Source organism: Peromyscus californicus, unplaced genomic scaffold (assembly GCF_007827085.1).
Source record: "Peromyscus californicus insignis strain IS unplaced genomic scaffold, ASM782708v3 Scaffold_3__1_contigs__length_106647218, whole genome shotgun sequence".
In the NCBI taxonomy this organism is placed as follows: Eukaryota; Metazoa; Chordata; class Mammalia; order Rodentia; family Cricetidae; genus Peromyscus; species Peromyscus californicus.
The window spans coordinates 56,813,245-56,839,794 of NW_026294551.1; the positions used below are offsets into that span (position 1 = coordinate 56,813,245).

The window sequence follows — 26,550 nt, forward strand, 5'->3', positions numbered from 1 at the left end:
GGGTTGGTTTATCTGAGAGTTGCAGACAAATAGTTGTAGTTGGACCCATAGAATTAAATTAGAGTATCTATGGGAATTTGATGGTATGAGGAAAGGATATGGCACAGATCCCTGAGCATTACCAAGAGCCTAAACAGGCAGCAGGAGCCAAAAAAGAAAAGGAACAGAGTCTTCTTCAAAGGAAGGTCCAGGCTACAGTCATCATGAAATGAAAGCAAGCTGTTGGTGGCAGAAGAATGGTGACACATTTTCAGTTACTTCTACAAGATCAAGCAAAACAAGGGTAAAGTCTGTCCCTGGGTGACTTAATGAGGCCATTTCAGCAGAGTACCATGAAACGGGCCACATGGAAGTGGGTCGGAAGGTCTGAAGAAAGCAGAAAGGACTGAGTGAGCCCAGAGAGAAGGGGGAAATAGGGCTGTGGAGACAGGTGAGTCCCATCAAGCGGTCTGATAAAGCAGCGATACAGAAGGCCTCTCTCTCCAACAAACTCCAGTAGGATGCAATCCCATAAGAAAACACAGGCAACCTAATGGATGAGACTGCTTACAGCAACTATTCCTGTTTCATGAAAGAAATAATTCCCATCAGCATTCCTCATAGCACAAGTTCTGTATAAGAATTTTGAGCTAAAAAAAAAATGTGATGCCTCCTACTATTAAATATATAGCATCTAGCACAATGTCTCCCAAGCCTAATGGGTCCACAGATGAACAATGCAATTAAATCCTCCACTACAGATACTGAAAAGGTTGTATTTGCCATGTACAAGTGCACAGTCAACTGAAGAAATATTGATTTAAATCTCTTTGTCCATGTTTATTTTTAATCTCTGAAAAACACAAGCATAATGACCACATTGAATCTTGGTATTTATTCCCCTGACCTTCAAAAGTAGTCATTTTCAGGCTATAGATTTTGAGAACATAAAGATGTGGTGGAAATATTAAGAAGAAGCAAATGTAGACTACTGAATTAGAGTACTTGGGCTGCTAAAGGATCAAAGGCTGAGTGTCGTTGAGGTGCTCAGTCGGTGTGTGGTCCTCCCTCATGTGGCAGAGGTGCCATCTCTGGGAAGTGAGAGGTGAATGATGCCTGTAGCTATTCCTAGAAATCGAGGCATCAGCCAGAGCCAGCCTTTTGGCTGTCCTCGACCATGATCCATCATCAGGAGCAGAATGTGCTCTTCTCGTTTGTGTTGTAATTAGTTCACATCTCTGAGGATTTGGAGCATATGGTTGCCTTAGTCAATGATCAGGGAAGAGGGAGGGAAGGGGCCTGTCACCCACACAGTTGCATCCTGAACTCTTGCTGCATCGTGAGTGGGTTGCTTGGAAACAAGCCCTGGTAACAGCTTGACTAAGCAGTTCTTGGTACCACAGGTAGCTCTGACCTGCACTCAGATCTGGTGGACGACAGAGGTGGGCATTGCGTTTGCCAGGATGGAGGAAGGCTATGAGAACGCCATGAAGGACTACTACAAGAAGCAAGTGGCCCAACTCAAAACCCTTATCACCATGCTAATTGGCCAGCTCTCCAAGGGGGACAGGCAGAAGATCATGACCATATGCACCATTGATGTGCATGCCCGGGATGTGGTAGCCAAGATGATTGCTCAAAAGGTAGGCACTGTAGATCTAGGTATATTTCTCTTGTAAGTAGAATCTCCATCAGGATCACTCTAACACATCCCCTGGGTCATCACATGACCCAGGTGAGGGGCATGGTAGTTCCTGGTGCCTCTCAAAACTTCCAGCACAGCAGTATAGGGGTAGTCCTTGATTTTTGATTAGTCAGCTCATGGTGTTTTGACTTCATGGTGGCAGAAAAGCAATACATATTTAGTAGGAACTGCACTTTTATTATAGTGTAATTAATAACATAAGCTACTCAACACAATCATGTAATTGGACATTATGTAAAATGGTTTTATCCAGCCACAAAGTAATGAAAATACTTTCACTGTGTAAGGCGGTTATGATGTTTGGAAGGATAAGTGGATCAAATTCATTTTCCATTTAAAGTATTTTCTATCTATCATGTGTTTATTATAGGGATGTAGCCCCAGGGCAAGCTGGGAAGTATCTGTAATCAGACCTGCCTGTGCTTTCTATGCTATGGGCAGAGCATTCTGGCCTCTCATGTATTAGACAACACCTAAGCCACCCCGAGGCTTCCATGGCCTGTAAGCAGAGGGCTACCTACCTGTAAAGCACTATAACTCACCCACATGCTCTGCTGCTCTTCTGTTAGGTTGACAATGCCCAGGCTTTCCTCTGGCTGTCACAGCTGCGCCATCGTTGGGATGATGAGGCCAAACACTGCTTTGCCAACATCTGTGATGCCCAGTTTCTATATTCCTATGAGTACCTGGGAAATACACCTCGCCTAGTGATCACGCCTTTGACCGATAGGTAAGTGCCGGTGCCGGTTACTAACAGCTCTCCTTGTGTCTGACATGGCCAACCAATGGTCAGCCAGGATCAAGGTCACTATAATTGTCTGCTTGTTCACATAGCTTCGGGGGGAGAAACTTAACACAGCAATTATAAAACAAACCTTGAAAGGACACGAGGTGGTCTTCTTCAAACAAGCCCCCGAGCAAATCAATGAACTGTAACTTTCTCAAGGAATTGCTAAGACAGTGATACGCACCTGAATTCCAATGCCAGATTGAATACATCCCACCCGCTTAACCATGACAAAAGTGACCTCACATTTGGTCTTCTGAACTGTAACATGGGGGGAATAATTCATGCCTCACATGATATATTCCCCTGAGGATAAGAAACTAATCCTAATGAAAAGTTTTGGGTCTGGAAAGTGTCTCATTTGGTAAAGTGCTTACCATATGCACATGAGGATCTGAGTTCAACCCCAAGCGCTCACGTTTGAAAAGCCACATGTATCCTCCACTGGCGTATCTATTCATTACCTCTCACTCTCTGAGAATACAAAACTATAAGGAACATATTCACAACCACTAAGATGCTTTCGGAGTTCTAACATGAATCTTAAATGGTCTTATTAATAAAAACAAACCCAGGAGTGTAGCTGGAGAGTTTTCTCTCCTGGTCCTGCAAAACCCCAGCAGTCTGATAGCCCACTTATAAAATAAACACACAGATGCTTATATTATTTAAACTGCTTGGCCATTAGCTCAGGCCTATCATTATCTAGCTCTTACTCTTATATTCAGCCCATTTCTATTAATCTATACTTTGCCACGTGGCTCGTGGCTTACTGGTACCTTACATCTCCCTTGTCCTGGCGGCGGCTGCAGTTTCCCCCTCTGCCTTCCTATTCCCTCAATTCTCCTCTCTGTTAGTCCCGCCTATATTTCCTGTCTGGCTACTGGCCAATCAGTGTTTTATTTATGCAGAGCGATATCCACAGCACAGGAGCCAGGTATTGGGGTGAATTCTGAAAGATCCAAGAAGCAGAACAAGCCACAGCTAACATCACCTCGCCAACTTCTCAGCTGATCTTGTTTTCTCAAACTGGAAGCCTCTGAGTTCTCACCCGAATGGATCTCAGCTGAACTGCTGCTGAAAGCCTAAAAGCTTAAAAGGCTCTAGTTCCTGGTCCTCATGCCTTCCTGTCATCACTTCCTGGGATTAAAGGCATGTGTCTTTCCCAAGCAAGACATGAGATCTCAAGTGCTGGGATTAAAGGTGTGTTCCACCATGCCTGGCTCTGTTTCCAGTGTGACCTTGAACTCACAGAGATCCGGATGGATCTCTGCCTCTGGAATGCTAGGATTAAGGGCCTGTGCTACCACTGCCTAACCTCTATGTTTAATATAGTGGCTGTTCTGTTCTCTGACCCCCAGATAAGTTTATTGGGGTGCACAATATATTAACCACACAGTGTTTCAGGAGTACATATTCTCCATCCTTCATCCTAGTACATAAATGAACTCATGCCACACACTGAGCTGACTACTGGCATTTCTAGATAACTAAAATATGTCCTGCTCTTAAATACCAATTCTAGTGGGGGAATTAAAACACATACAGATAAAAATTTAAATAGTACAAGGGAAAAAAGCACTAGACCTTAGGTCAGTGGTTCTCACCCTTCCTAATGCTGCCACCCTTTAATACAGTTCCTCATGTTGTGGTGACCTCCAACCGTAAAATTATTCTGTTGCTACTTCCTAACTATAATTCTGCTACTGTGATGAATCATATTGTAAATGTCTGATATTCAGGATATCTGACATGTGACCTCCAAAGGGGTCATGACCCACAGGTTGAGAAACACTGCCTTAGACTCAAGTAAGGCTCAAAGCCGTTTGCTGTGGATTTCCAAGTACAGGACACAGAGTGTGACACCGAGTGTGCCTGTCCTCTGAGCACAGAGGATCCCATCACAGGAGGAAGACAATGATGACTGGAAGGGTTTGAGTAATAAGGAGTGCCTGGTCTGGACCTCTCAGGACATGCTGGATCCAGGGGGAGACTGTCAGATGGCTGCCAGGACGTCCCCCACGTGGTATAGAAATCTGTGTGTGTATCACTCTTGCTGGTAAAAGGAATTCTAGCATCTGTTCTCTTTGTCCGGACTTTTTAAGACTCTGTCTCCCTTGAATGCACTATATAGCTCAGGTTAGCTGTGAATGCGCGATAATCCTTCCTCGGGTCTGTACACCACACACAGCACATTTGTCAGCTGTCAAAGTAGATCCCCAAACTGAAAGAACTCTAGTTAATCATTACTGAAAGACTGCAAAGCAAAGTCACGGAAATGAGAGACCTTGGAGAGGGATGTAGACTCTTGACTTTGGCTTTAGGGAAGGCAACCGGTCACCAGAGTCAGACGAAGGAGTGTAAAAGATACATTCTTTATCCAGTGGGGAGTGATGAAAATTATGCCTTGCCAAGTTTTATCCAGCAACAGAGTGGGGACGAAGAGAAGAGGGCATGGGGAAATGCCTTGAGATACAGTATTTTTAGTTCTCCTGAGAGTTCTGTAGTTCTCTGTGCCCTTTCCTTATATGGCTGTTGAACATAATATCTCTTCTCTGGAAAGAGTAGCTCAGCTGAGTGAGCGACTTACAGGAAACAAAGGGATTAGCATAAACTGTGTTAAAGTGAGCTGTGCCATGTCTTTTTTTCTTAATTTTCACTCTTTCGTGTATGTGTGTGTGTATGTGTGTGTGTGTGTGTGTGTGTGTGTGTGTGTGTGTGTGTGTGTGTGTGTCCCTGTGAGTGTGCGTGCATGAGGAAGCCAGAAGACCACCTTGAATATTATATCTCAGGTGCTTTCTTCCTTTACCCGTTGTTTTGGATTTGGGGTGTTTTATTTTGGACAAGGTCTCCCACTGGCTTGGGAACTTGCCAAGTAGACTAACATAGCTGAGCAGCCCCAGGAATCCACCTGCCTCTGCTTCCCCAGTGCTAGGATCACCAGTGCATACTACCACACCGGGGGTTTTTCATGTAGATTCTGGGGATTGAACTCAGGTCCTCGTGCTTGCAACTGAGCCGTCTCCCCAGCCCTCTAGCTCCTGTTTTAAGTGGTAACATCTGCCTTACAATCAAATATTCAAACACATTTCCAAATATCTAGTAAACAGCTTCAAGTGACTTAAACTGCCTATGGAACTGGGAAAGTGTGAATACCCAGCATCCTCTGTGGGTGAAGACCCCTTGGCTTGTTTGCCTCCAGCTTTTCCACATCCTTCAATCATTTTCCTGCCCAGTTTGAAAAGTCTCTCGTGCCCAGAATCCTACTCAAGTCGTTCCCTTTTTATTCTAATGACTCCTTTTCTGTGTAATTTTCATGAGGCCACATCCCTGTCTCCAGTGTTTCCATACTGCATTTCAACCAAAAATCTAAAGTTCTTGTAGGACATAGTTGTCCCTGCCAATCTCCCTAATCCTCTCTCTTTGCCCTGTCCCCAAAGTCTCCTTTCTACTCATCACTAGAAGTTCATTTCAACTGTCTCATGCCTAGAGTTTCTTTCTCCGGGCTCTCCATTCCACCATGGCCCCTCATCCTTCCCCCACCACCATTTTTTAAAGCAGCCTCTTCCCTCTGACGTGCACATACAGTAGGCAGCCCTTATTGAACTCTTTCAGTCTCCCTCCTAGCTTTCCCCACCTTCTGGAATGATCTACTTGTCTGCTTGCTTTCTCTCTGACATCAGGGACTCTCACTTACTTTGTGTGCAAAATCACCAACACCTAGTAGCAATTGCTGAATGAATGAATGAATGAATGAATGAATGATGTCTAAGAGTAGAAGTTTCCAATCATAAGAACAGGCAACATCAAGAAGTTGATTTAGGGTTTTACCTGAACTCAATTATGTCTGGGGCCTCTCCAGTGAGAAATGAAGTTTTTCCCAATTCAAGGTACATGAAGACTGGATTCTCCCAAACATCTCCTACAATTGTGATTCAAAGTAAGACATCCATCATTAGAAATAAATCTAGCAGCATATTTCTTTTTACTGTGAATTTTCTGGCTTGCCATGGAATACGAGCTAATAGTTAGGGAAATTATATCATTTGAAACAACATAATTAGGCCATCACATGTTTGAACATGATTAATGTCTGTTTCCCACTCTAGACTGTGTGTCCTATGATAGCCTTGACTTTGGTTTGCCCTGCTCTGCTCTCAGGATTAGCCCTATGTTCAACTGTAACAGGCACTCAGGATAGACTCCCTAAGCCCATGCTGGGAGATGAGTTCCAGAGTCTGGGGTGTGGATGCCAATTCCCCATAGCATTCAGAGTATTGCTTTCTTTCTGCTGACCCATCAGACATTATCATTCCAAGTCATAAGAAGTATGAGACTCCTATTTCCCTGGATCTTGACATTTGCCCGAGAGCTGAAGAAGATAATTAGTACTTTTTGATTTAGAGGACTGTGGTAATGTACCCTCTTGCCAAATGCTGTCACAGGGAGTGAAGAGAAGAGTTTGACAATGAACTGTTTCTAAAACAGGGATTTATCCCCTCTTCCATGGGATTTTGCAAATAACAGCTTGAAAGGAGGATTTGATGCAAATATTGGTGAATGCAATATAAACCTTGACCTCGTTTTGCACATTAGATGCCTTTTTGACAGTATATGTAGTTAAATATTTACATAAGTCCCCCTTTCTCATTGACTTCCATTATTATCTCAAGAAATGTTTTACCCAGAAGAAATAAAATTATTCTCCACACAGGAAGTCACATTTTAGAGAGCATTCAGCCTTTACTTGTGTGTAGCATTGGGACATTTAATTCGCTCCTACCAGAAGAATTAATCAAACGGACAATTGATCCATACAACCTTTGCACATTCATTAAAAGCACACCCGTGTACAGTACATCTGACTGATTGTGACTGTGTCTTTGGAATTTCCCACTGCCTGGATGGGACTTGAATATGTAAGTAGGCTCGGTCGCTGTCATGGGACTTAGGTACAGCATTAAATTGAAGAACCAAATGGAAATGTTTTCTCAGGCTGAACAAAAGCAATTCTTCTAGGTTGTCCCTTAGCCTTGGGTGAGCTCTTCCCACCCCCTCCCACCTCCTCCCCTCCCCTTCACACACAAATGCCCCTATCTGCCCTGTGCTATATTAAGTAGTTTTAATCAACTGCTTATCAATTTTGAGCACCTCCTAATTTCTCTGGAAAAGGTGCAAGTAGGTGAGATATAATTGATGCAAGAGTCTTTGAAGGTGGTTTGCTGGACAAGGACAGAGCCAGCAAGTATCTGGAAGTTTTCCTTTGGTTTTTCTGTTACAGGAAATCTGAAAACCTTAGTAATTAAAGAAGAAAAGCCAAGTCACCTAGGGAAGATCTGTCACTGTTTACTGGCTTTCTTCTCTATGTGGCCTCTGAAGACAGAAATTGAGATCATATCATGATCCGTTATGAGACATGGGGGATTTCTCATTTTACTTAACACTGTTGTAAATAGCTCTTCTCTGGACATGGCAGCCATTGCTGTCTTTATCAGAGCAGTTTAACTATCTGCAAGAGACCCGCAGTCTCTGACATCTCGTCCTTGAATCCTTGCTCCACCTCCAGCTATCTGTAGTTCTGTCCAACTGCACATGGCCTCTGGAGGTGATGGGGCACGTATATTGTGGAAGGTTAACTCAAGGGGGAAACTCCATCTATGCAGCTACTGGAAGTAGTCATGCATGCTGGGGTGAGACTCTTGGATGGTTAGGCTACCTTGCTCCTGCAACACCTCACCCATGCTTTCTATGTAAGCCCAATAAATACACTGGTTCCTCAAGTGGAACATTAGTGACATTGTGTCTGTCCTTGGAGGCTCTTCTGGAGTGTGTAAACATTTGTTCACCTCTCCCCGTGTAAACTTCATGCAATAACTGCATGTATATTCTCTGGGTATTCTTCTAAAACCCTCAGGAGCTGACTCACAGCCTGCTTGCAAGTGTCCCATAATGTATGTAGCGTAACCATGTGAAGGGATGGGGGCATTTGAGTTGTTACTAAGCTTCACTATTAACAATGAAGCCTCATGAACTCCTTTGTGAATGTACTAAGATTCTCTGTGAATTTTCTCTAAGATACTAAGGAAGAAAATAATCAAATGGTACAAACTTACACATTATCATCTGTACATGTGTCTACACACAAACATGTATGGGTGAGTGTCCATGGTGGACTAAAGAGGATGTCGGATCCCCTGGAGCTGGAGTTACAAGTGGCTATAAGTCACATGACATGACATAGGTGTTGGGATCCTAAATCTGGTTCTCTGGAAGAGCAGCATCTTATTTTAACCGCTGAACCATTTCTCCAGGCCCCTATTGGTTTTGTTTAAAAAATAATGTTGTCTCCACTCTCACTGCTTTCTGAAAGTGTCAAGTGCAGAGTACATTAAATAGCTGTATATATTGCTTTAATGTCCCTATTCATTTTGCTGGTCATTCTGTATCTCCTTTGGGTTGGGACCTTATTTACTCACAGGCTTCAGAGTCATATGTTTATTGGCAATTGGATTTTCTTCTCCTGAGAGTTATGCTATCACCATTCTGGTTTCTTATAAATTACTCTTAGGTTTAGAAAGCCCCTGTCCAAAGAAAAACATAATATTTACCTATATCTTTTTCAGGCTTATTTTTTTTTGCTTTTTATTTAAAATCTTTGAGTACTTTGGAGAATGTTTTGACTGTTAAGAACAGTGAGTCAAAATATTTTTTTGTCAAAACATTTTCAATTACGAGTGACAGCAATCCAAATTAATCCAACTTTTACTTGGCTCTGTGGTACAATGGATAGCACATCGGACTTCTAGACAAATTAAACCAACCTTTAAATCAAAGAGGAAGTATTGCACAAACCTGGAAACTGTTCAGCTGGCTGGAGCATAGTCAGCTCTGGGCTCTAAATGTAGACCTCAGAGCTTGAACTCCATGGACATATCATATTTTGTCTATGCATTTGGAGAGTGGCAGACATTTGGGCTGTTTCTAGTTGGGGCCATTATTACATTACTGATATTAACATTTTCATTCAAGTCTTCATGTGGATGTGTTTTTTTTTTTTTTTTTTTTTTACTTTGGTGGGAGTCTGTTAGACCTTATGCTCTTTTATGCTTGACTCTTTAAGAAACTTCCAAATTGTTCTCCAAAGTGGCTGTATCATTTTACATTCTCACCAGCAATGTGTGAGCATTTCCATTTCTCTGAATCCTTAATAGTGTTGGCTTACTTATTGCAGCCATTATGGTCAGTGTGAAAGGCTGTCTCACCCAGGTTATAGCTTGCATTTTTCAAATTGCCTAATATTATCAAGCAGCTTTTATCACATGTCTTATACTGTTCAAGTTTTTTCTTTGGTATAATAACATCCATTTGTGTCCTTATGGAGTTGTGGTGAGTCTATGCTCCGCTGTATTACAGATATAGTTGCAGACATGGTATCCTAGTCTGTGGTGAATCGTGTCTTTTTCTTCCTAGCATCTTTTGAAATTCAAACGTCTTGAATTTTGGTACACTTCAATGTATCAGCTTATCACCATTTACTGCTATGGGTGTTACATTCTTTGCTTGACTTGATATGTCTTAATTTTCTTTTCTTTTGTAAGCATGGGAATTTTCACAAATTTACCTTTCATTTTGCCCACTTAATGCTCTGAATTAAAAATTCCAAGTATTTTCCTCACAAGTACTTTAGGTTTTCTACGTCACTTCTAGCATTTCTTTTAGTATGTGAGAACAGAAAATATCATGCAGCTCACAGTCAGTACTGCTCCAGTCTAATCACAGGCACGCTGCTCCTTATGCTAGAGAGATTGCTTCAGGGATACATGGGGCATTTGTGTTATTTCTTCCCATCATATTTTGAGAAAGACACTTTCTAGTTAGTATAAGAAAAGAGAAAGATGTGCCCTAGATGGGAAAGGATCTTAAAACCAAAACAGACCCAAAATTGTAGGCAATTTGTGTTAAACATAAGACATTAAAATGTGAATGTTATAATGTAAAAGGAACCACCTGTTCTAGATTGAAGCAGATGACATTTTTCTTCTCTTAATACCACCTCTATGTTGAGCTTGGGACATGTTAAAATCTCTGGTCCTTTTAACAGACTTCCCTCTAAACACATTCCCCCAATTCTCTGTGTGTACAAGTGTTGGAGGTTAGCTCTGCATTTGTCTTTCTGAAGACCGACTTCATCATATCTAGCTCATCATTTTTAATATTTTATTAATAATTTCATATAATGTATTTTGATCATATTCATCCCCACTCCTCCCAGACGCATTTCTCACCTCACTAACCCACTCCCAACTTTGTGCCTTAAAAAAAATAATCTACTGAATCCATTTTGCACTGCCCATGGGCATGGGGCATCATTTTTAATTGAGTACCTTAAATAATTGTGTGTGTGGTGTATGTGTACAATGGTGTAGGGGTATGTGGCGTGTGTGTGCATGTTTGTGTATGTGTGTGTGCATGCACATGTGTGGCATATGTGTGTATGGTGTGTAGGTCCACATGTCATTCAGATGTACAGTGTCTGCCTTATTTTTGTGACAAGGTCTCACTTACTGAATGAACTTAGACCTCACCATTTCAGTCATACTGGCTGACCAGTGAGTTTCTGGGATCCTCTGTTTCCACCTATACTCCAACACACACATACGTATGTACACACTATACACTGCTGGGATTACAGGCATGTGTCACCAGTACCCAGATTTTACATGGATGCTGAGGATTTGAACTTGAGTCTTCATGCTTGGCCAGTACAAGCACTTTATCCACTGAGCCATCTCTCCAGCCCCACAAGAAATAATCTTAGGGGCTGGAGAGATGGCTCAGAGGTTAAGAACACTGACTGTTCTTCCAGAGGTCCTGAGTTCAATTCCCAGCACCCCATGGTTCAACAACCATCTGTAATGAGATCTGGCTCCCTCTTCTGGCCTGCAGGGATACATGCAAACAGAATATTGTATACATAATAAATAAATAAATCTTAAAAAAAAGAATCTTAAAACTGACTTTATTCTTTTGTCATTATGTTTGGCAGGTGCTACATCACTCTCACTCAGATAGTAACAGGGATATTAGATTGGATGATTATCTGTTCATTCATGGAGTCATTCAAATGTTTTTTAAAGAATTATTGAAATCTTATATGTACCTGGAGCTGCGCTGGGTTCTAAAAATAAAACAATGAACAAGAAAGTTGTGCTTCCTAACTCTTACAAACATGTGTGTGAGAGATCCGTGGGATACATGTGGTGGGCATTAGGGTGGAGCATAGCAGAGTAGGAGCTCAGCTGAGCAGCTTCTTCTTACTCATCCCAGTCCTGAGGCTGGGAATGCGTAGGACATGGACTAATGTCAAGTCCTGACCAGGAGTTACTAGCCGTTAGCTAGACAGATGGAAAAGGGATGGGTTGCCTGGGTGGGGAGGAGAAAGGGTCAACACAGTCTCAGAGTATCTAGAAAGCAAGTGTTGCTCCCCATAGCTTGTTGTTAGTGTACTTGGGGAGAGACACAGAACATCAAAGCATTGAGAGAGGAAGCTAGAGGAGAAGGCATGGTCAAGGTCAAGACAGGCCAGCAAGGAGCCATGACTCCCTACAGGGAGGCAGGCTGTCATGATCAGGTTGTTCTCTGGGAAGTTCAGACTCCATGGGGAAAAGAAAAGATGGGTGTTCTGGGTTTTCTCTTCTTTCTAGATGCTAAGTGTCAGGCCCATCTATCCTTGAGCTCCCATCTCCCTGACACCCAGAAGGGCCGTCTGTGGCACAGATAATGGCATTCGCCTTCCTATGTCTGGCAGGTGCTACATCACTCTCACTCAGTCCCTGCACTTGACCATGAGTGGGGCTCCAGCGGGACCTGCAGGGACAGGCAAGACAGAGACCACCAAGGACCTGGGCCGAGCACTGGGCATCATGGTCTATGTGTTTAACTGCTCGGAGCAGATGGACTACAAGGTACAAATTCACTCCACTTCTGGAGAGACTGGGACCTGGGTGGTAGCTGAGATCAGGTACATGCTTTATCCGTTCTTTGTTGGCCCCACCCCACCTCCCAGGAGATGCAGAGTCCAGATAGGAGGTTTCTCCCTACTTTTTCACAGTAGTCTTAAGGATGCTTTAACCCTTTTGGCCTCCTTCTGTTGATCTCTTCTGTAACCCAGAGGCACCTTCTGATTCTCCTAATGAACTTGGTGAACAAATGAATTATTTGACATGGGTGGATTAGTTGACATGGTTGCCTTTCTTCTGTCATGTGTAAAATGATGATGCTGAACAAACCCCGGAAGTCCTAATTTTACTGATGGGTCAGGAAGGGCAGAAAGGCTCATGAATAGCTGTGATGGGAACACTTGTCTCCAGGTGACAGATTTATTTGAGCTCCTCTATACGGCGGGCATTTCCCTAGGATAGTATACAAGGGCATGTGAGATTTCTGTAAACAGGAGGGACTAGCCACTGCTCACTATAAGAGACACCCACAGACAGGCAGTACAAAGTCCATGCACTTCACTCCAGAACCCAGCCCTTTTCCAACAGCCAATATGCTCCAGGTTGTGTCGTGGAGAAAAGCCAGAGAAATAAGAGGCCCAGGAGGTCACTTCCAGCTACAGACATTCTGCTCACAAATGAATAAAAGCTCATTTTAAAGATGTGGAATAGCAACATGCCCTGCTGCCTCCATACTGGTGTTTTCTCATAGTATATGTTTTTAATAAGATACCTTATATTTCTCTTGTAAGCAGAGTAAACAGATAATGTCAAAGTTTTGCGGTAGAAAAAAAGGTTACATAAAAAATCAAATAAAATTTAATGTTAGAAAATGCATTTAATGTAGAAATAATTTTAGAGATTGCAGGCACTGAACTGTGATTTTTTAGGTGACACTCATTTTCTAGAGCTGGGCTGGTTTGCTTTAGTATAAAAACCTTTCTGTGTGAAAGAGTCCTGTGAAACCATGTTTCCCTATGGCAAACAGAGGGGGCATCCAGACCTGAATCCAGTCCTTCCCAAGCCATCGCCTCTAAATTTGAGTGCAGCTGTTTTTATTGATGAATACACTAAGGTAATGTTTCTTTTCAAGGACAGAATGTGATTTTTTTCCTCTTTAAGGAAATAAACTCTGCCTTAAGGATTATTTTGAGCTTCTAGATTCTTCTATAGTTTTATTATTATTATTCTATAGTTAATTATTGACAGCATTGCTGAAGTAAGTAAGTCTCCCATGGTGAACATTCTGGAACACACAGTCATTTGGATGCAGAAGTCATGTACTTTCATGGCAGAAAATAAGCAAATTTCTTCCAAGTCAAACCAAACACAGCAAATAGGAAGAGAGGAGTTGACTCCGGGGCCAGCGATTGCAAAGATCATTTATCACAATTCTTTCAAAGTTAAATAATTGTCCCTAACCCCACCTATTCCTTTGAAAGAACAAGGTAGAAGAGCATTTGTCCTTGGCTCACCTGGGCTTTAAGAAAAGTTGCAGTCTTTGAGTCTAGGCCAAACACAGACTAGCGCAATACTAATAGAAGGGGTCTAATAACACCCCAGAATGATGGTGTTCACTTCCTAAGCCCCAAAATCACTGTAAACAGACAGCCTGGCTAAACTGTTTCTGCAAGCCTTTCTCCTTTACTGTCCAGCTGTTCAGAAACTATATTTTATCATGAAACACTCCAGAAACAAAGTGGGTTGGTTTATTGGTTACTGCCATTGCTCAGAATATGTATGGTATTTCAGAAAGATACCAAAATAAATAATGTTTTATCCTGCAGAACTGCAGCTGGAGATGCTTCAAAAGTGGCTACAAGGAAGTTCCCACCAGGGAGTGTCCTAGGACACCCCAAGGTAGTACTGCTTAGGATTCCAAAGAAAGAAATACAAAAGATAAGGTGTCACTCAGGGGAAGAATGCTCACTTAGCATGCAGAAATCCACAGGGCCCTGGGTTTGAGCTCCAGCACCCAAAGGAGCCCAAGAGGTGGGGGAAGGAAGGAGTGAGGGAGGAAGGATGGATGGACAGACAGACTAGGTGCTAAGGGGAATCAGTGCAAAGCACTTAGTAGAGGAATATGTAAAGTACTGGAGCTTATCTCTGAAGATGAGGCTGAGATATTCTGTCTAGGAATGTCCTCAGCCAGGAGTCCGTATATGTCTCTCATATGAGTTTTAAGGAATTTTCTTCAGGACTGGGGCCAGTTTCTTTAAGTGGTTTGGGAAACAACCTAAATGTCTTTACCAGTGTCTAGGATTATTCAAAACTCCTGTTTAGACTCAAGACTACTGGGAAAACCTGCAGCCAGCTGAGCCAAGAGTGGTCAAGGAACTTTGATTCTCAGTGAGGACACAGAAGGAAAATGGGAGGGCCCTGGGGGTCCCTATGGATGGTATAGATGATTAGATAGGTAGAGCAGTTAGATCAATAATTGAAATTGATATATACACAGATATATACATAGATCAAATATAGACCAGTCTCTATGGAGGAACAAGATGTTTATGGAATAATTAATAGAACTAATTTTTGCTGAAATACCACAATCTTGGGCATGAATGAATAACGTACAAACTCTAGGGCCTAGAATATTCCAGAACAGGGGGACAGACACAATGGTTTCTTGTGAGAAAACACAGTGAGGAGCTCCTGAGACCCAAGACTGCTTGAGTCCTGGGATATGGCTCTTTAACACATATCTGGTCCTTAGCCTGGCTTTGAAGCCAGAGCCTAGTTCTAAGCAGCCAGCATCCCTACTCCAGCCCTCATCAGCTTCACCCCTGAGCTTTTCTCCCAGAGTCTGGCCAGAGTGAAGAGAGAAAGGACTGAGAGCCAGGCATAGCTGTCACACATTTGGATGTGTCTGCTGTGAGACTTAACAATAATAGATTCTGTTTGCATTTCTCCAGAGTAGAGACTAGAACCAAGCATGGCATGGTGACCAGGTAGCTTTAGGGAGCATTGGGAGATGTGAGGAGAGTGATGGGGATAAAGTACAGTTGTCAGAGGCCATGGGCCCTTCTAGTGGTGGGCTACAGAAAGACCTGCAGACTTTAGAACAGCAGGAAGGCGTAACACAAGAGGAGGCTGTTACCGGGAGCCATGTGAGCAGGCAGTCGGAGGGGAGACTGGAGAGAACTTTGCAGCACTTTGGACGGGAAGAGAGAAAACCCAAGTGCCAGGACAGTGAAGAAGGGAAAGAGATAACAAGAGGCTTAAGGGAAGCAAAGCCAAATGATGATCTAGGAAACAAGGTCACATAGTGGGTTGATGAGGCAAAGAGGCATTAGAGGGGAGGACTAGGGTTGTAGGTAGTGTCCCCATGCACTTCTGTCCCAGGAATTCCGTCAGGACACAAGCCCACTCAGCTCCATGAACACAGGTGCAGAGCCTGGGTGCTCCTAGAGCAGCAGAAAAATGTAGGAGAAAGGGAAAGTGGAAAGCCTACAAAGCTAGCCGATGTCCCGAGACACAGCCAGTTAACACTGAGGAGTCCTGTGAGTCTTGCCAGGGATGGGATTTGACAAGCTGAGTTCACCAACATCAGAATAAAGCCACAGAGCTTATTGGAATGCTGCCATAGAACTGAAATGGGTGAAACAGCAAAGAGAAACTGTGCACAGGGTTGGCTTTTATGTGCAGGGTTTGCACATGGACTGTCAGGCAGGGTTTCAACGACACAGTGTCCTGGAGTAATTGTAGTTGGGATTTATCGTGGTTAGCACCAGCCTGGCCCTGAGGTAATGATGGTCTTGCCCCCGTCAGAAATGGCTCAGCAAAACCACCTGTCCTAAACTGGCACCCACATTCTGCAGCCAGGACTTGTTAAGATGAGCTCCTTCTGATGAGATAATGGTCGACTTTGGAGGCAGAAGTGACCGTGCAAGCCCAGCCTGCTCAGAGGCAAAAGCAGCTTTGTGGCGAGGCTGGCTCAGCACAGCCATTGATGGCAGCCCAGCATCCACGCTTCATGTTACAGGAGCAATACTTTCCCCTTGACCTCACTACAGAGGCCACTGCAGAAACACCCCATGGCTCTGAAGCTGAGAGCATTTAGAATGATTTCTGAACCTCAGGAGGCTCAGCCTCCTGTAAGATTTACAACTGTTTCTCAAGACTGCAGACTCCCTCAGCTTCCTGTGTTATTTTCTTCCACTTCTCCCTTCCAGCCTTCGTATCCCGTGCTGTTCCTTTTCCAGAATGTCCATTTCAATATGGATTCTGGTGATTCCACATCTGTTCCCATCTTCACCCACATCCTAGTGCTAACTCTAATTACACATGGGGTATCTGTTATAGAAGGTCTTCCCCCACCTTGGGAGGATCCTGCTACTCTTCCGGCCATATTCCCCACCCCATCTCTAAAATGGAAATCTCAATCATCCTGCTTGTTTGTGCCCTTACTTCCCCAGAGCAAATCAGTCATTCACATGGATTCCCCCTCAGCATCCTCCACATTCAGCCTTTTGCAATGACTTGTTCTTTACTCCAGTCTAGAAGCTTGGCCTCATGGCCAGGTGATGCCACTGCTTAGTCAATATCACCAAGAGATGTATACAATGAGCAAGTGGGGTGATGTATGTTCTGCTATGGGTCCTCAGAGAATAATGGGATTGGGTCAAGTATCTACTTACAGAAATTCTCTTTAAGGTTTTATGTATTATCTACAGTTCATAAAAAGGATACATGACTTTAAAAGCTTTCAAACCGCTGTTAGGCATAAGATTGGCCTTGTGAATTTCTAAGTTAGGGTTTGTCATGCTTAATTGGTTGATATAGACACATACACACCTACATGCACACATATATATATATATATATATATATATATATATATATATACATTAGAAGAATGATGTGTGGGTGGATGGATGGACAGATAGATGATAGATAGATAGATAGATAGATAGATAGATAGATAGATAGATAGATAGATAGATAGATGATAGACAGACTCAACCTATAGGAACATTTGAGAATAAAACCCAATGCCTGGAATCACCTCACCCTCCTGGAGACATCCCTAACTACCGACTCTCAAGTTGCTGTAGCACCCCGTTCTGGTTCCAGTGTAACTCTCCTCCAGTTTGATATGTGTGTTGTGGTTCATCATCTTTTCTCCTCACAAGAATGTCAGCCCTAGAAAGGTCTTTCTTTTCCATCCTGTGTACTATTGAGTACCCATGTCCCAGAGCATTCTCTAGCAGACAGTACATGCTCAATTAATATTTGTTAGATGAATAGATGAGAAGAAAGACATGGGTTTTTTTGTTTGTTTTTTGCTTTATCGTATTAATAGTTTACTGTGTAGAGCATTTCCAAATTTGGGGAATAATTGGTACATAGCACCCCAATGTACTCTCCCTTCTTCACACATAGTTTCTGCTATTATTAAATTATAGGTGTGCTGGGTAGTTTTATGTCAACTTGACACAGATGGAGTCATCAGAGAGGAGGAGAACTCAATTGAGAAAATGCCTCCATAAGATCAGGCTGCAGGCAAGCCCAGAGGGTACTTTCTTAATTAGTAATTGATGGGGGAGGGCCTAGCCCATTGTGAGTGGGGCCACCCCTGGGATGGTGGTCCTGTTTGCTATAAGAAAGCAGGCTGTGCAAGCCATGAGAGAAAACCAGTAAGCAGCACTCCTCCATGGCCTCTGAATCAGCTCCTGTCTCCAGATTCCTGACCTGCTTGAGTTCCTGTCCTGACTTCCTCCAATGATAGAGAGTGATGTGGAAGTATAAGCTAAATAAATCCTTTCTTCCCCAATTAGCTGTTGGTCATGGTGTTATATCACAGCAATAGTAACTCTAACTAAGACAATAGGTTAGTGTAGCATATCCAGTGCCAATATGCTGTTCTAAACTAAAATCCAAGACTGTGTTGGAATTCACTGTTTGGAAGAACAGTTGAGTATATAGTCCTACAGGTTTAGGAAAGTGTATAATGTCATCTACCCAATGTCACAGTACCACCTGCAGTAGTTTCTTCTCCCTAGCATTGCCTCTGCTCCTGGCAACTGCTGATCTTTTTGCTTCTTCTTTGTTCGCATTTTCCACATGAGTTTGAGCATTCTGGGGTTTAATGCGACGTGGGATGTATTTTCCCTCCCTCTTTAAACTCTGCCCTACATCCAACCTTGCCTAGGTAGATGTCTGACTGATTCTGACAAAATGTTGCCTTAATCATCGTCTCTCATGCAAACCTCTAAAGATTCCTTGTAATAATTCAAGGCTTTCTGCTACTAAGACTTTCTTTAGTGATCAATTTTCCATCCCAAATGGTACCCTTACTTTTCTCTGGGCACATCATTATTTTGCTCATTTTTCTTCCATAATCTTTCATCCTCCTGGAAAGCCTCCCCCTCTCCTTGTCACACAGACATGAGCAAGTACTGCAGAGTATTCTGAAGCACCTTGTTCTGAGAGCTAGGTTCTCGGGCTTCTGCCTGCCTCCTTTTGTTTTCTCATTATGCCCATTTTGTTGGAGTATATTCTGAGAAAAATCAGAGGTTACATGAGGAAAAGGGAATCTCAGCCATGTAACAAATGAGTCTTGTTGCGACATTTAAAGTGTGTATGTGCATTTGTGTGTTATGTGTGTGTAGAGAAAGAGAGAAGGAGGGAGGGAGAGAGAAACAGACAGACAGGGACAGAAACAGAGAAGTAGAAAGAGACACACAGAGAGATATTCTTTCATACACTAGGCTAATGCATGCTCTACTACTGACCTACCCTTGCAACCCACTAGTATATATTTATAACTTGGCTGAGGTAGGTTATGGAATGTAGTGTTTCCCCAGCTTTCTTGACAACAAAATCCTTTTCTCAAGGAAGACCTGGTGTTCCACAAACTCTATCTTGCAATGTGCAAGAAGGGTGTTCTGCCATCCCATCTTCATTGAGCACACTGGAGTACTCTGATCCGTTCCTCTCTGGTCTCTGACCGTGTGATCTGCAATATTCCCTGGAACTAATACTTCTATAGCAGTGATTCTCTTTCATTTGTATACCTTATTGCCAACACCCTCCTAAAAGTTCTTGGAGGATCTGTATCTAGCACGGAGTCTTATGCACACATGAATCATTTTTTTTAAATGATCCCTGGGTCAAGGACACTACAAGAAAACCCACAGAATCAACTAACCTGGGCTTTAGGTGCTCACAGAGACTGAACTGACAACCAGGGTCCTCTGCATATATGTTACAATTGTATATCTTGGTACCACAGAAATGTGGGACTCCTAACAGTGGGAGCAGGGGCTGTCTCTGACTCTGTCACCTGCTTTAGGGACCCTTTTCTCCTACCAAGTTGCCTTGCTCAGTCTTAATAGGAGAGGAGGTGCCTAGTCTTAGGGCAACTTGATATACCATGGCTGGTTGATATCCATGGGAGGACTGCTCTTTCCTGAAGAGAAATGGAAGAGGAGGAGGAGCAGGAGGAGGAGGAGGAGCAGGAGCAGGAGCAGGAGGAGGAGCAGGAGCAGGAGCAGGAGGAGGGTGGAAGTGGAAGGTGGGGGGAGGAAGAAGGGAAGTGGGAAGAAAGGATTGGGAGAAGAGGGAGGTGAAACTGGGATTGGGATGTAAAACAAACAAACAAATAAATAAATGGAATGACCCCTGGATAAGTGTCAGGACTCCCACAAATGCATCACCCCAGCATTTTAGGGGCACCACCTAGCTAACGGCCTCCAGTGCCTGCTCCTTACCACTGATACATAGCTTCCTAGCTCCCCTTTGATGCCAGAGTTCCTTTTCATTTTAGGATAGAAATACATTCTTCCCTTTGAAATTCTTTTCTTGCTCTCTTTTGGCAAGATTTGTCCATCGTTTGTTTCTGTGACTGTTGTCAGTTCCTGCCATTTCCAGCTCCACATCATCTGGGAAACCCAAGTGGCTGGGTAAGGATTGAAGACACAGCATTAGCTTTCCATTAGAGTATGCCAGAGCCTGAGCAGAAGCCTGTTTGTCTATGTGGCCTAAGAAAAGCTATCTTTTATTCATTTTCTGGGGCTTTGAAAGCTACAGAATACTCAGGAAGGAACCCTGATGGCATCTTAAAAGGGATTTTTCACTACAGCATCTTGGAAAGCTTGTTTGATTCCAATGACATGTGTTGTCACCCATCACCTTCAAAAACTTAATTGTTCTTGAAATTACAATGCGAGTTTCAGGGGACCAGATGGGTCCATACGAAAGAAACCGGGAAGTGACTGTGGACATGACTCTAAGACAGTGTCATCATTTGATCCTTATATGTTTTCTTGCAGTCCTGTGGCAACATCTACAAAGGCCTGGCTCAGACTGGCGCCTGGGGCTGTTTTGACGAGTTTAACCGAATCTCTGTGGAGGTCTTGTCGGTGGTGGCTGTACAGGTATGGGTCAGCAGGGGGCGGGAGCCTTGCCGTTTTCATGGCTGGTCCTGTGGAAGTCTACATACAGCCTGTTGTTTTCGTACTTCAGCCACATCTCCCCCTCTACGGGCCATTCCATCCCCCTTTCTCCACCCTTACAGTAAGTGTCCCTCTATTACCCACCAAAGCATATTCTATTCTAGTTAGGAGAGTCTCTTTCTCTGTGTGCAAAACATGGACATCAATTATCTGTCCTACCCACTTCATAGAGGGGCACAAAGGGTCAGCCAAGGAGGTGGATCCCAGCTGCTCAGAAACATCCTGCACCTTGGCTGTAAACCAAGGCTCCAGCCCCAGCTCTTACATTTGCTCTAGAAGCCTGGAAGCAAGTTGTTCCACATCTCTCAGCCTAATCCACTCTTTCATGGCTAAGGCCGTGGTGTCACTGAGCTTGAGTGAGTGGAGGTGCCCGGCTGAAAAAGATACGATTCCTGACTTCAAAGATGTCTTGAGTTTCTGAGATAGATGTGAACACTTTCACTGTTCTAGAAGTGATTATAATATCCATACTGTAGAATAAAACTTTGAAAGCTTAAAGTTATTTTAAAGCCAATCCCTAAATGCTGGCTGGAGAGGGTTTGAATTGGGGTCAGGAACCCATGGACAAAGAGAGGACAGAAGGAGGAAAAGCAGAGGGTGAATTCCTTTGCTAAGTCTCTTGTACCAGACACTCTTCCCATCACCCCTCATCCTCTGGTGGCTCTTCTGTTATAACTATTATTTTTATATAGAGAATAACATAGCAGGGAAGAAAAGGGACTTGTCCAAGGCACAGTGTTACAAAGTGACAAGGGGGAGGATTTGAACCCTGTTCCTCCATCCACATCATCAATGTATTCATATGAATGGCCAGAGAAGCAAGCTCAAACCAAATAAAGATGGCTATAAATGCCTTCTGGTGCAGGTGACAAGGAGTCCTGAGGACTCCAAAGGAGAGGTAGCCTGTGTTTGGCAGCAGTTTTAAAGAGCTGGGTAAAGGGAAAATCCTTGCCTGAGATCAAGGCAGAGGACTCTCCCAGCTACAAAGGCTGCAGTAGCCTTGCACCTCCCCATCTCCTTTGCCAGGCCCTTTCCCTCTGCCCTACCCTGTAAGCAGAACATGCTCACTTTCCACCAAGGGGTGACTGGTGGCAGCGATCCTCTTCCACCCTAGTGCCCCACCCTAGTGCCCCATGGCAAAGCCTCTGTAGAGCGCTGTATGCAACGAGGGGATTGGACAATGCTGTGCTTTCTGCTCCGAGTTTGTGTCCACACACCACATGGTTAAACACAGTGGACTCTCCTCTCTTTTGGTTTATTTCCAAAGCATTATGCACATAGAATTATTCAAGGGGAAAAAAAAGGATGAAGGAAGAGAAGGGGAGAGGAAGAGGGGGAGGGGAAAGGAGAGGAAAGGGAAGGAAAAGAAAGGGGGAGGGGGAAAGAGGATGGAAGGAGAGGAGAGTGAAATGGAGTGGGGTGGGGGGCAAGATTCTATCAGAGTGTTTCTGATCTGGTCCCTGTATATCTGTGGAATTCTTTCAGCCTCAAAGCAATATGGAAAACACTCAACGGGGCCGAGTTTTTTTCTTTTTCTTTGGCAAGAGCATGGAGCGGAGGGAGGGTTGGCACAACAGGGGTGGGATGGAACATCATCAGGCAGGTCACCCATGTGGGAGAAACTGGCCAAGGCAACATTGTCCCCTGCACCGGACGGGGTGCCCTGGCAGGAGCCAGCCTCTGTCTACAGAACCTCCAGCTGTCACCCCCCTCATCCGGCATGCTGTCCCTGTCACTGGAGGCTAAATGTGGAGCTTTGAGCAGAGAGCTGAAGCAAGCGCAGAGCTGGGAAGGGGTAGGCCCTATACCAGCTGCTATTCCATAACACCCACCCCTGGCCTTCAACTGCCACGGGGAGCAGGGGCTCTCAGGGGGCTCTCAGGGGCCTGTCACGTGCCTGCGCCACAGTGGCTAGTCCTTTTGGCTCTCTTATGATGAAGGCTGCTCCACAAATACTGACGCTTGTCCCAGCTGTCCCTTAGCAAAGATTCCCCAGAACAAGATGCAGTTTCCCCTTCCTAAGATTTGCTCTTCTCAGAAGGAATGAGTGATGGTCGGGGGAGTGAGGCCCAAGCAGTAATCTAAACACTCCCTTGCACCAAGGACATCATGATCTGCCTTGGCTTGGTAAGTCGATTATGCAAATTTCTGTGCTCTCGCATTGGCATGACTTGACAGGGCCTAGGGAGGAAGTATTTCCATCCAGAAACTGGTGCTGGGAATGTGGGCCAATGGTAGAGTGCTTGCCTAACAGGCACAAGATCCCAGGTTTAATCCCCATAAACTGTTCCTCCCTAAACCTACAGTTCATGGCACTGACTCATTCTGCACGTAAAGACCTTTTTTTATCTGGAAAGTCAATGGTTCAACATTTATCAACATACCTCTGCCTTGTATAGATGGGAGTCTGGTGTAACCTAGACTGAAACTGAATGCTTATATTTTTGTAGTATTATATTAGTCTTTTTCTGTGGACCTGAAGTTGGACTCCATATAAAGAAAATGTTTTTTTGACCCACACTCCTAGACTTTCAAAGATACACATCTGGCAATGACTTCTTGCTGTTAAACCACAAGATTCAACCATGAGCCCTACCTGATGACCTTGTCTATACATAGCTACCTCCCAAAAGTTTAATCTCTAGACACTATAGCTGGATCAAGTTCTCACCCTCTTGGTGTCTCATAATGAGGATTTAATTCAATATATGAACCCCTGGAGATGAATTGAAACCTTGACCACACCATAGCAGAAATTGCACATGTCTTCTGGCTGTTTCCACACTTGGGTGGTCACATCACAATCTGGAACCATAGTGCCATAGAATCTCTCTGTGAACTGTGGGGACAGATCCCTTCCTGAGGATGTAGAATAAACAAACCCTTCTCAGAACACTGGTTCCAGCCCATGAGTGGCTGTGATAATCTGGGGAGAAGCTGTCTTCCTCCACCCAACCCCCACCCCCAACCCCCCACAGTGCGCACTGAAAATGGTTTCATTTCCTTCCATTGCTCCATGGAAGCTTCTCTTCCTATCTCTCCTACTGCAGGTATCTGTCTTCTGATCCCCTTGCCCACTGTCCTATTTCCACTTCCCTGTATGTCTTCCTCTGATCTCCACATTTGTGATTTCTGTGCCCCTCCTCTGGCTACTTGCCACGGTATTAGAGGACATCTCCTGTCCTCACCAGCCAGGCATTGCTGTTCCTGATTCCACTGAAGTCTAGAACCATTAATTATACATAATTCCATTGATGGGTGTCTCAGGGAGATGGTTTGTGCTAGGGACTTGCCGTACACTATCTTCCTCTGTGTCCCAAGGCATTTCTCTCAGCATGTTCCACAGAGAGATCATTGAGCTAGTCACAATTCTTTCATTACAACATTTTTTTTCAATGAGTTGATGTCTAAAACATTTAAATCAAGGACCTATAGATCATAGGTATTCAAATGTCAGAGTGATGGCCATGGTAATGATAGTGATGATGGGTGTAACTGATGATAATGCAATGGTAGTGGTAGTGATGGTGATGGTGTTTGTGATGGTAGTGATGAAGATAATGATGAAATTGGTAATGATTTTGGAAGTAGTGTTAGTGTTGATGCTAATGGTAATGATGATTGATGATGATGATGACAGTGGTATCCATAATGAGGATGAGCATGGCGCTGGTGATGCTAATGGTAATGGTGGTGGTGATGATGAAGGTGATGATGTTTTAGTGGTAGTGCCAGCAATGAGGCAAGTGATGGTAGTGGCGGAAATGATAATGAAGGTAGTGGAGTTTATGGAGGTAATAATAGTGATGAGGAGGAGGATGGAGGTGATGATGGTAGTTATAACAGTGGTGATAATGATGTTGAAGGTGATGGTGGTGATGATGATGGTGGTGGAGGTGATTATGAGGTCATAATGGTTACAATGGTAGTGATGATGGCAAGGGTGGTATAGTGATAATGATTACTATGGCAATGGTGATAGAGGTGACAATTAAGGGGGCATGTGATTACAATGGTAGTGATGATGAGGGTGGTGATGATGATGACTATGACAATAATGATGATGAGGGCATAATGGTTACAATGGTAGTGATGATGAGGATGGTGGTGATGATGATGACTATGGCAATGATGATGATGAGGGCATAATGGTTACAATGGTAGTGATGATGAGGATGGTGGTGATGATGATGACTATGGCAATGATGATGAGGAGGAGGAGGGCATAATGGTTACAATGGTGGTGATGATGACTATGGCAATGATGAGGAGGAGGGCATAATGATTATAATGGTAGTGATGATGAGGATGATGGTAGAGATGATAACTATGGCAATGATGATGATGATGAGGAGGAGGGCATGTGATTACAATGGTAGTAGTGATGGAGGTGGTGGTGGTAGTAGGGATGATTGCTATCCTTGTCATTTTAACAAAACAGGAAATAGGAGGAAGTAGATAGTGTGACCCATGGGACATGGGTAAAGGTCCATACCTGCCTTGCACAGGTCTGTACTACCTACACCCTCACTTATCCTAGCTGAACCATCCCCAGGTTATCTTACCAACTCTAACCATTTACTAGCTGTTGAGAGGGTGCCCATCAGCTGTTGTCCACTGCTCGGGAGTCAGAAAATGGAAGGCCCTTATTTGGAAAGGTCAAGACAGGACTTCTCCCCTTTTGTTCCTAGAGTTGAGTAAAATAAGTTCAACTTGGAATTCTCTGATGCTGCCACATTCTGGTCTAGGGACACACCAATACAAGACAGTCAGGAGGAAGCGGTCTGACAACAGTTCAGGCAGAACTGGAGCTGGTAACATTTAAAATCATATAAGCATCCAAGGAGAAAATTGTGCTTAATTATTCACACAGTAATCCTGGCTGGCATATTGGTTTGGAAGCTGCACCAGCTGCTGACAGTCCTCTGCTGCCATCCCCTCCCTCTCCTCTCCACACCCTTCTGTGCTTCTCATCCCAGGAACTTCTGTAGAAGTGATTAGGCTCCAGTGTTTATATTGCTGGATATTTTCAATGTCTCTGTCAGGTTGGTCAAACAGAATTGCATACCCATTGGGGAAAATCCTCAGTGTGGCAATTGCAAGAGAAATTACCCTCTATTTTTAAAAAGCATTATACCACTTAATTCTTCTTTTCAGAATCTCCTCCTTGCTGGCTCAGTCATCGCTCTAGACCTTGGATTATCTGAGCCTTGGGAAATATCCCACCAAGGTAAAAACACATTACCTTGAACCTATAGCCCCTGCCTTCCTCCCATATTCTTTGGTGTCCCCACTACTTGTGGTACAGGCACTGACAGGGCCTGGACTGAGATATGAAGCGGCTGAGCAGCATGCCAAGCCAGGCATGGCAACAAACACCTAAAATCCCAGCTAAGACTGTGAGTTTGAGGCCAGCCTAAACAACATAGTGAGACTCTGTCCCAACAAAACAAATAAATAACAGTCAGAAGATGTATTAACAAGGGACTTACGATGTGGTTCCAAGGACTCCAGGCAAGGAACAAATGCTCCAGTCTCAGAGCCAAGAGAATGTCCCAAGTTGCACCCTCTGTAGAGGAGCTGACTCTAAAAGAACTCAGAACTGTGACAAAATGCACAAAG

At 43.8% G+C, this 26,550-nt stretch overlaps 1 protein-coding gene across 1 annotated transcript in view; it reads left to right on the forward strand.

Annotated features, from left to right (window-relative positions):
• The window catches only part of Dnah9 (dynein axonemal heavy chain 9), a 354,060-nt gene that overhangs the window by 98,438 nt on the left and 229,072 nt on the right, over positions 1 to 26,550 (forward strand). The window contains 4 exon segments of the mRNA XM_052756894.1: positions 1,383 to 1,622; positions 2,254 to 2,414; positions 12,280 to 12,436; positions 20,746 to 20,850. Coding sequence (XP_052612854.1) covers positions 1,383 to 1,622; positions 2,254 to 2,414; positions 12,280 to 12,436; positions 20,746 to 20,850 — 663 coding nt within the window.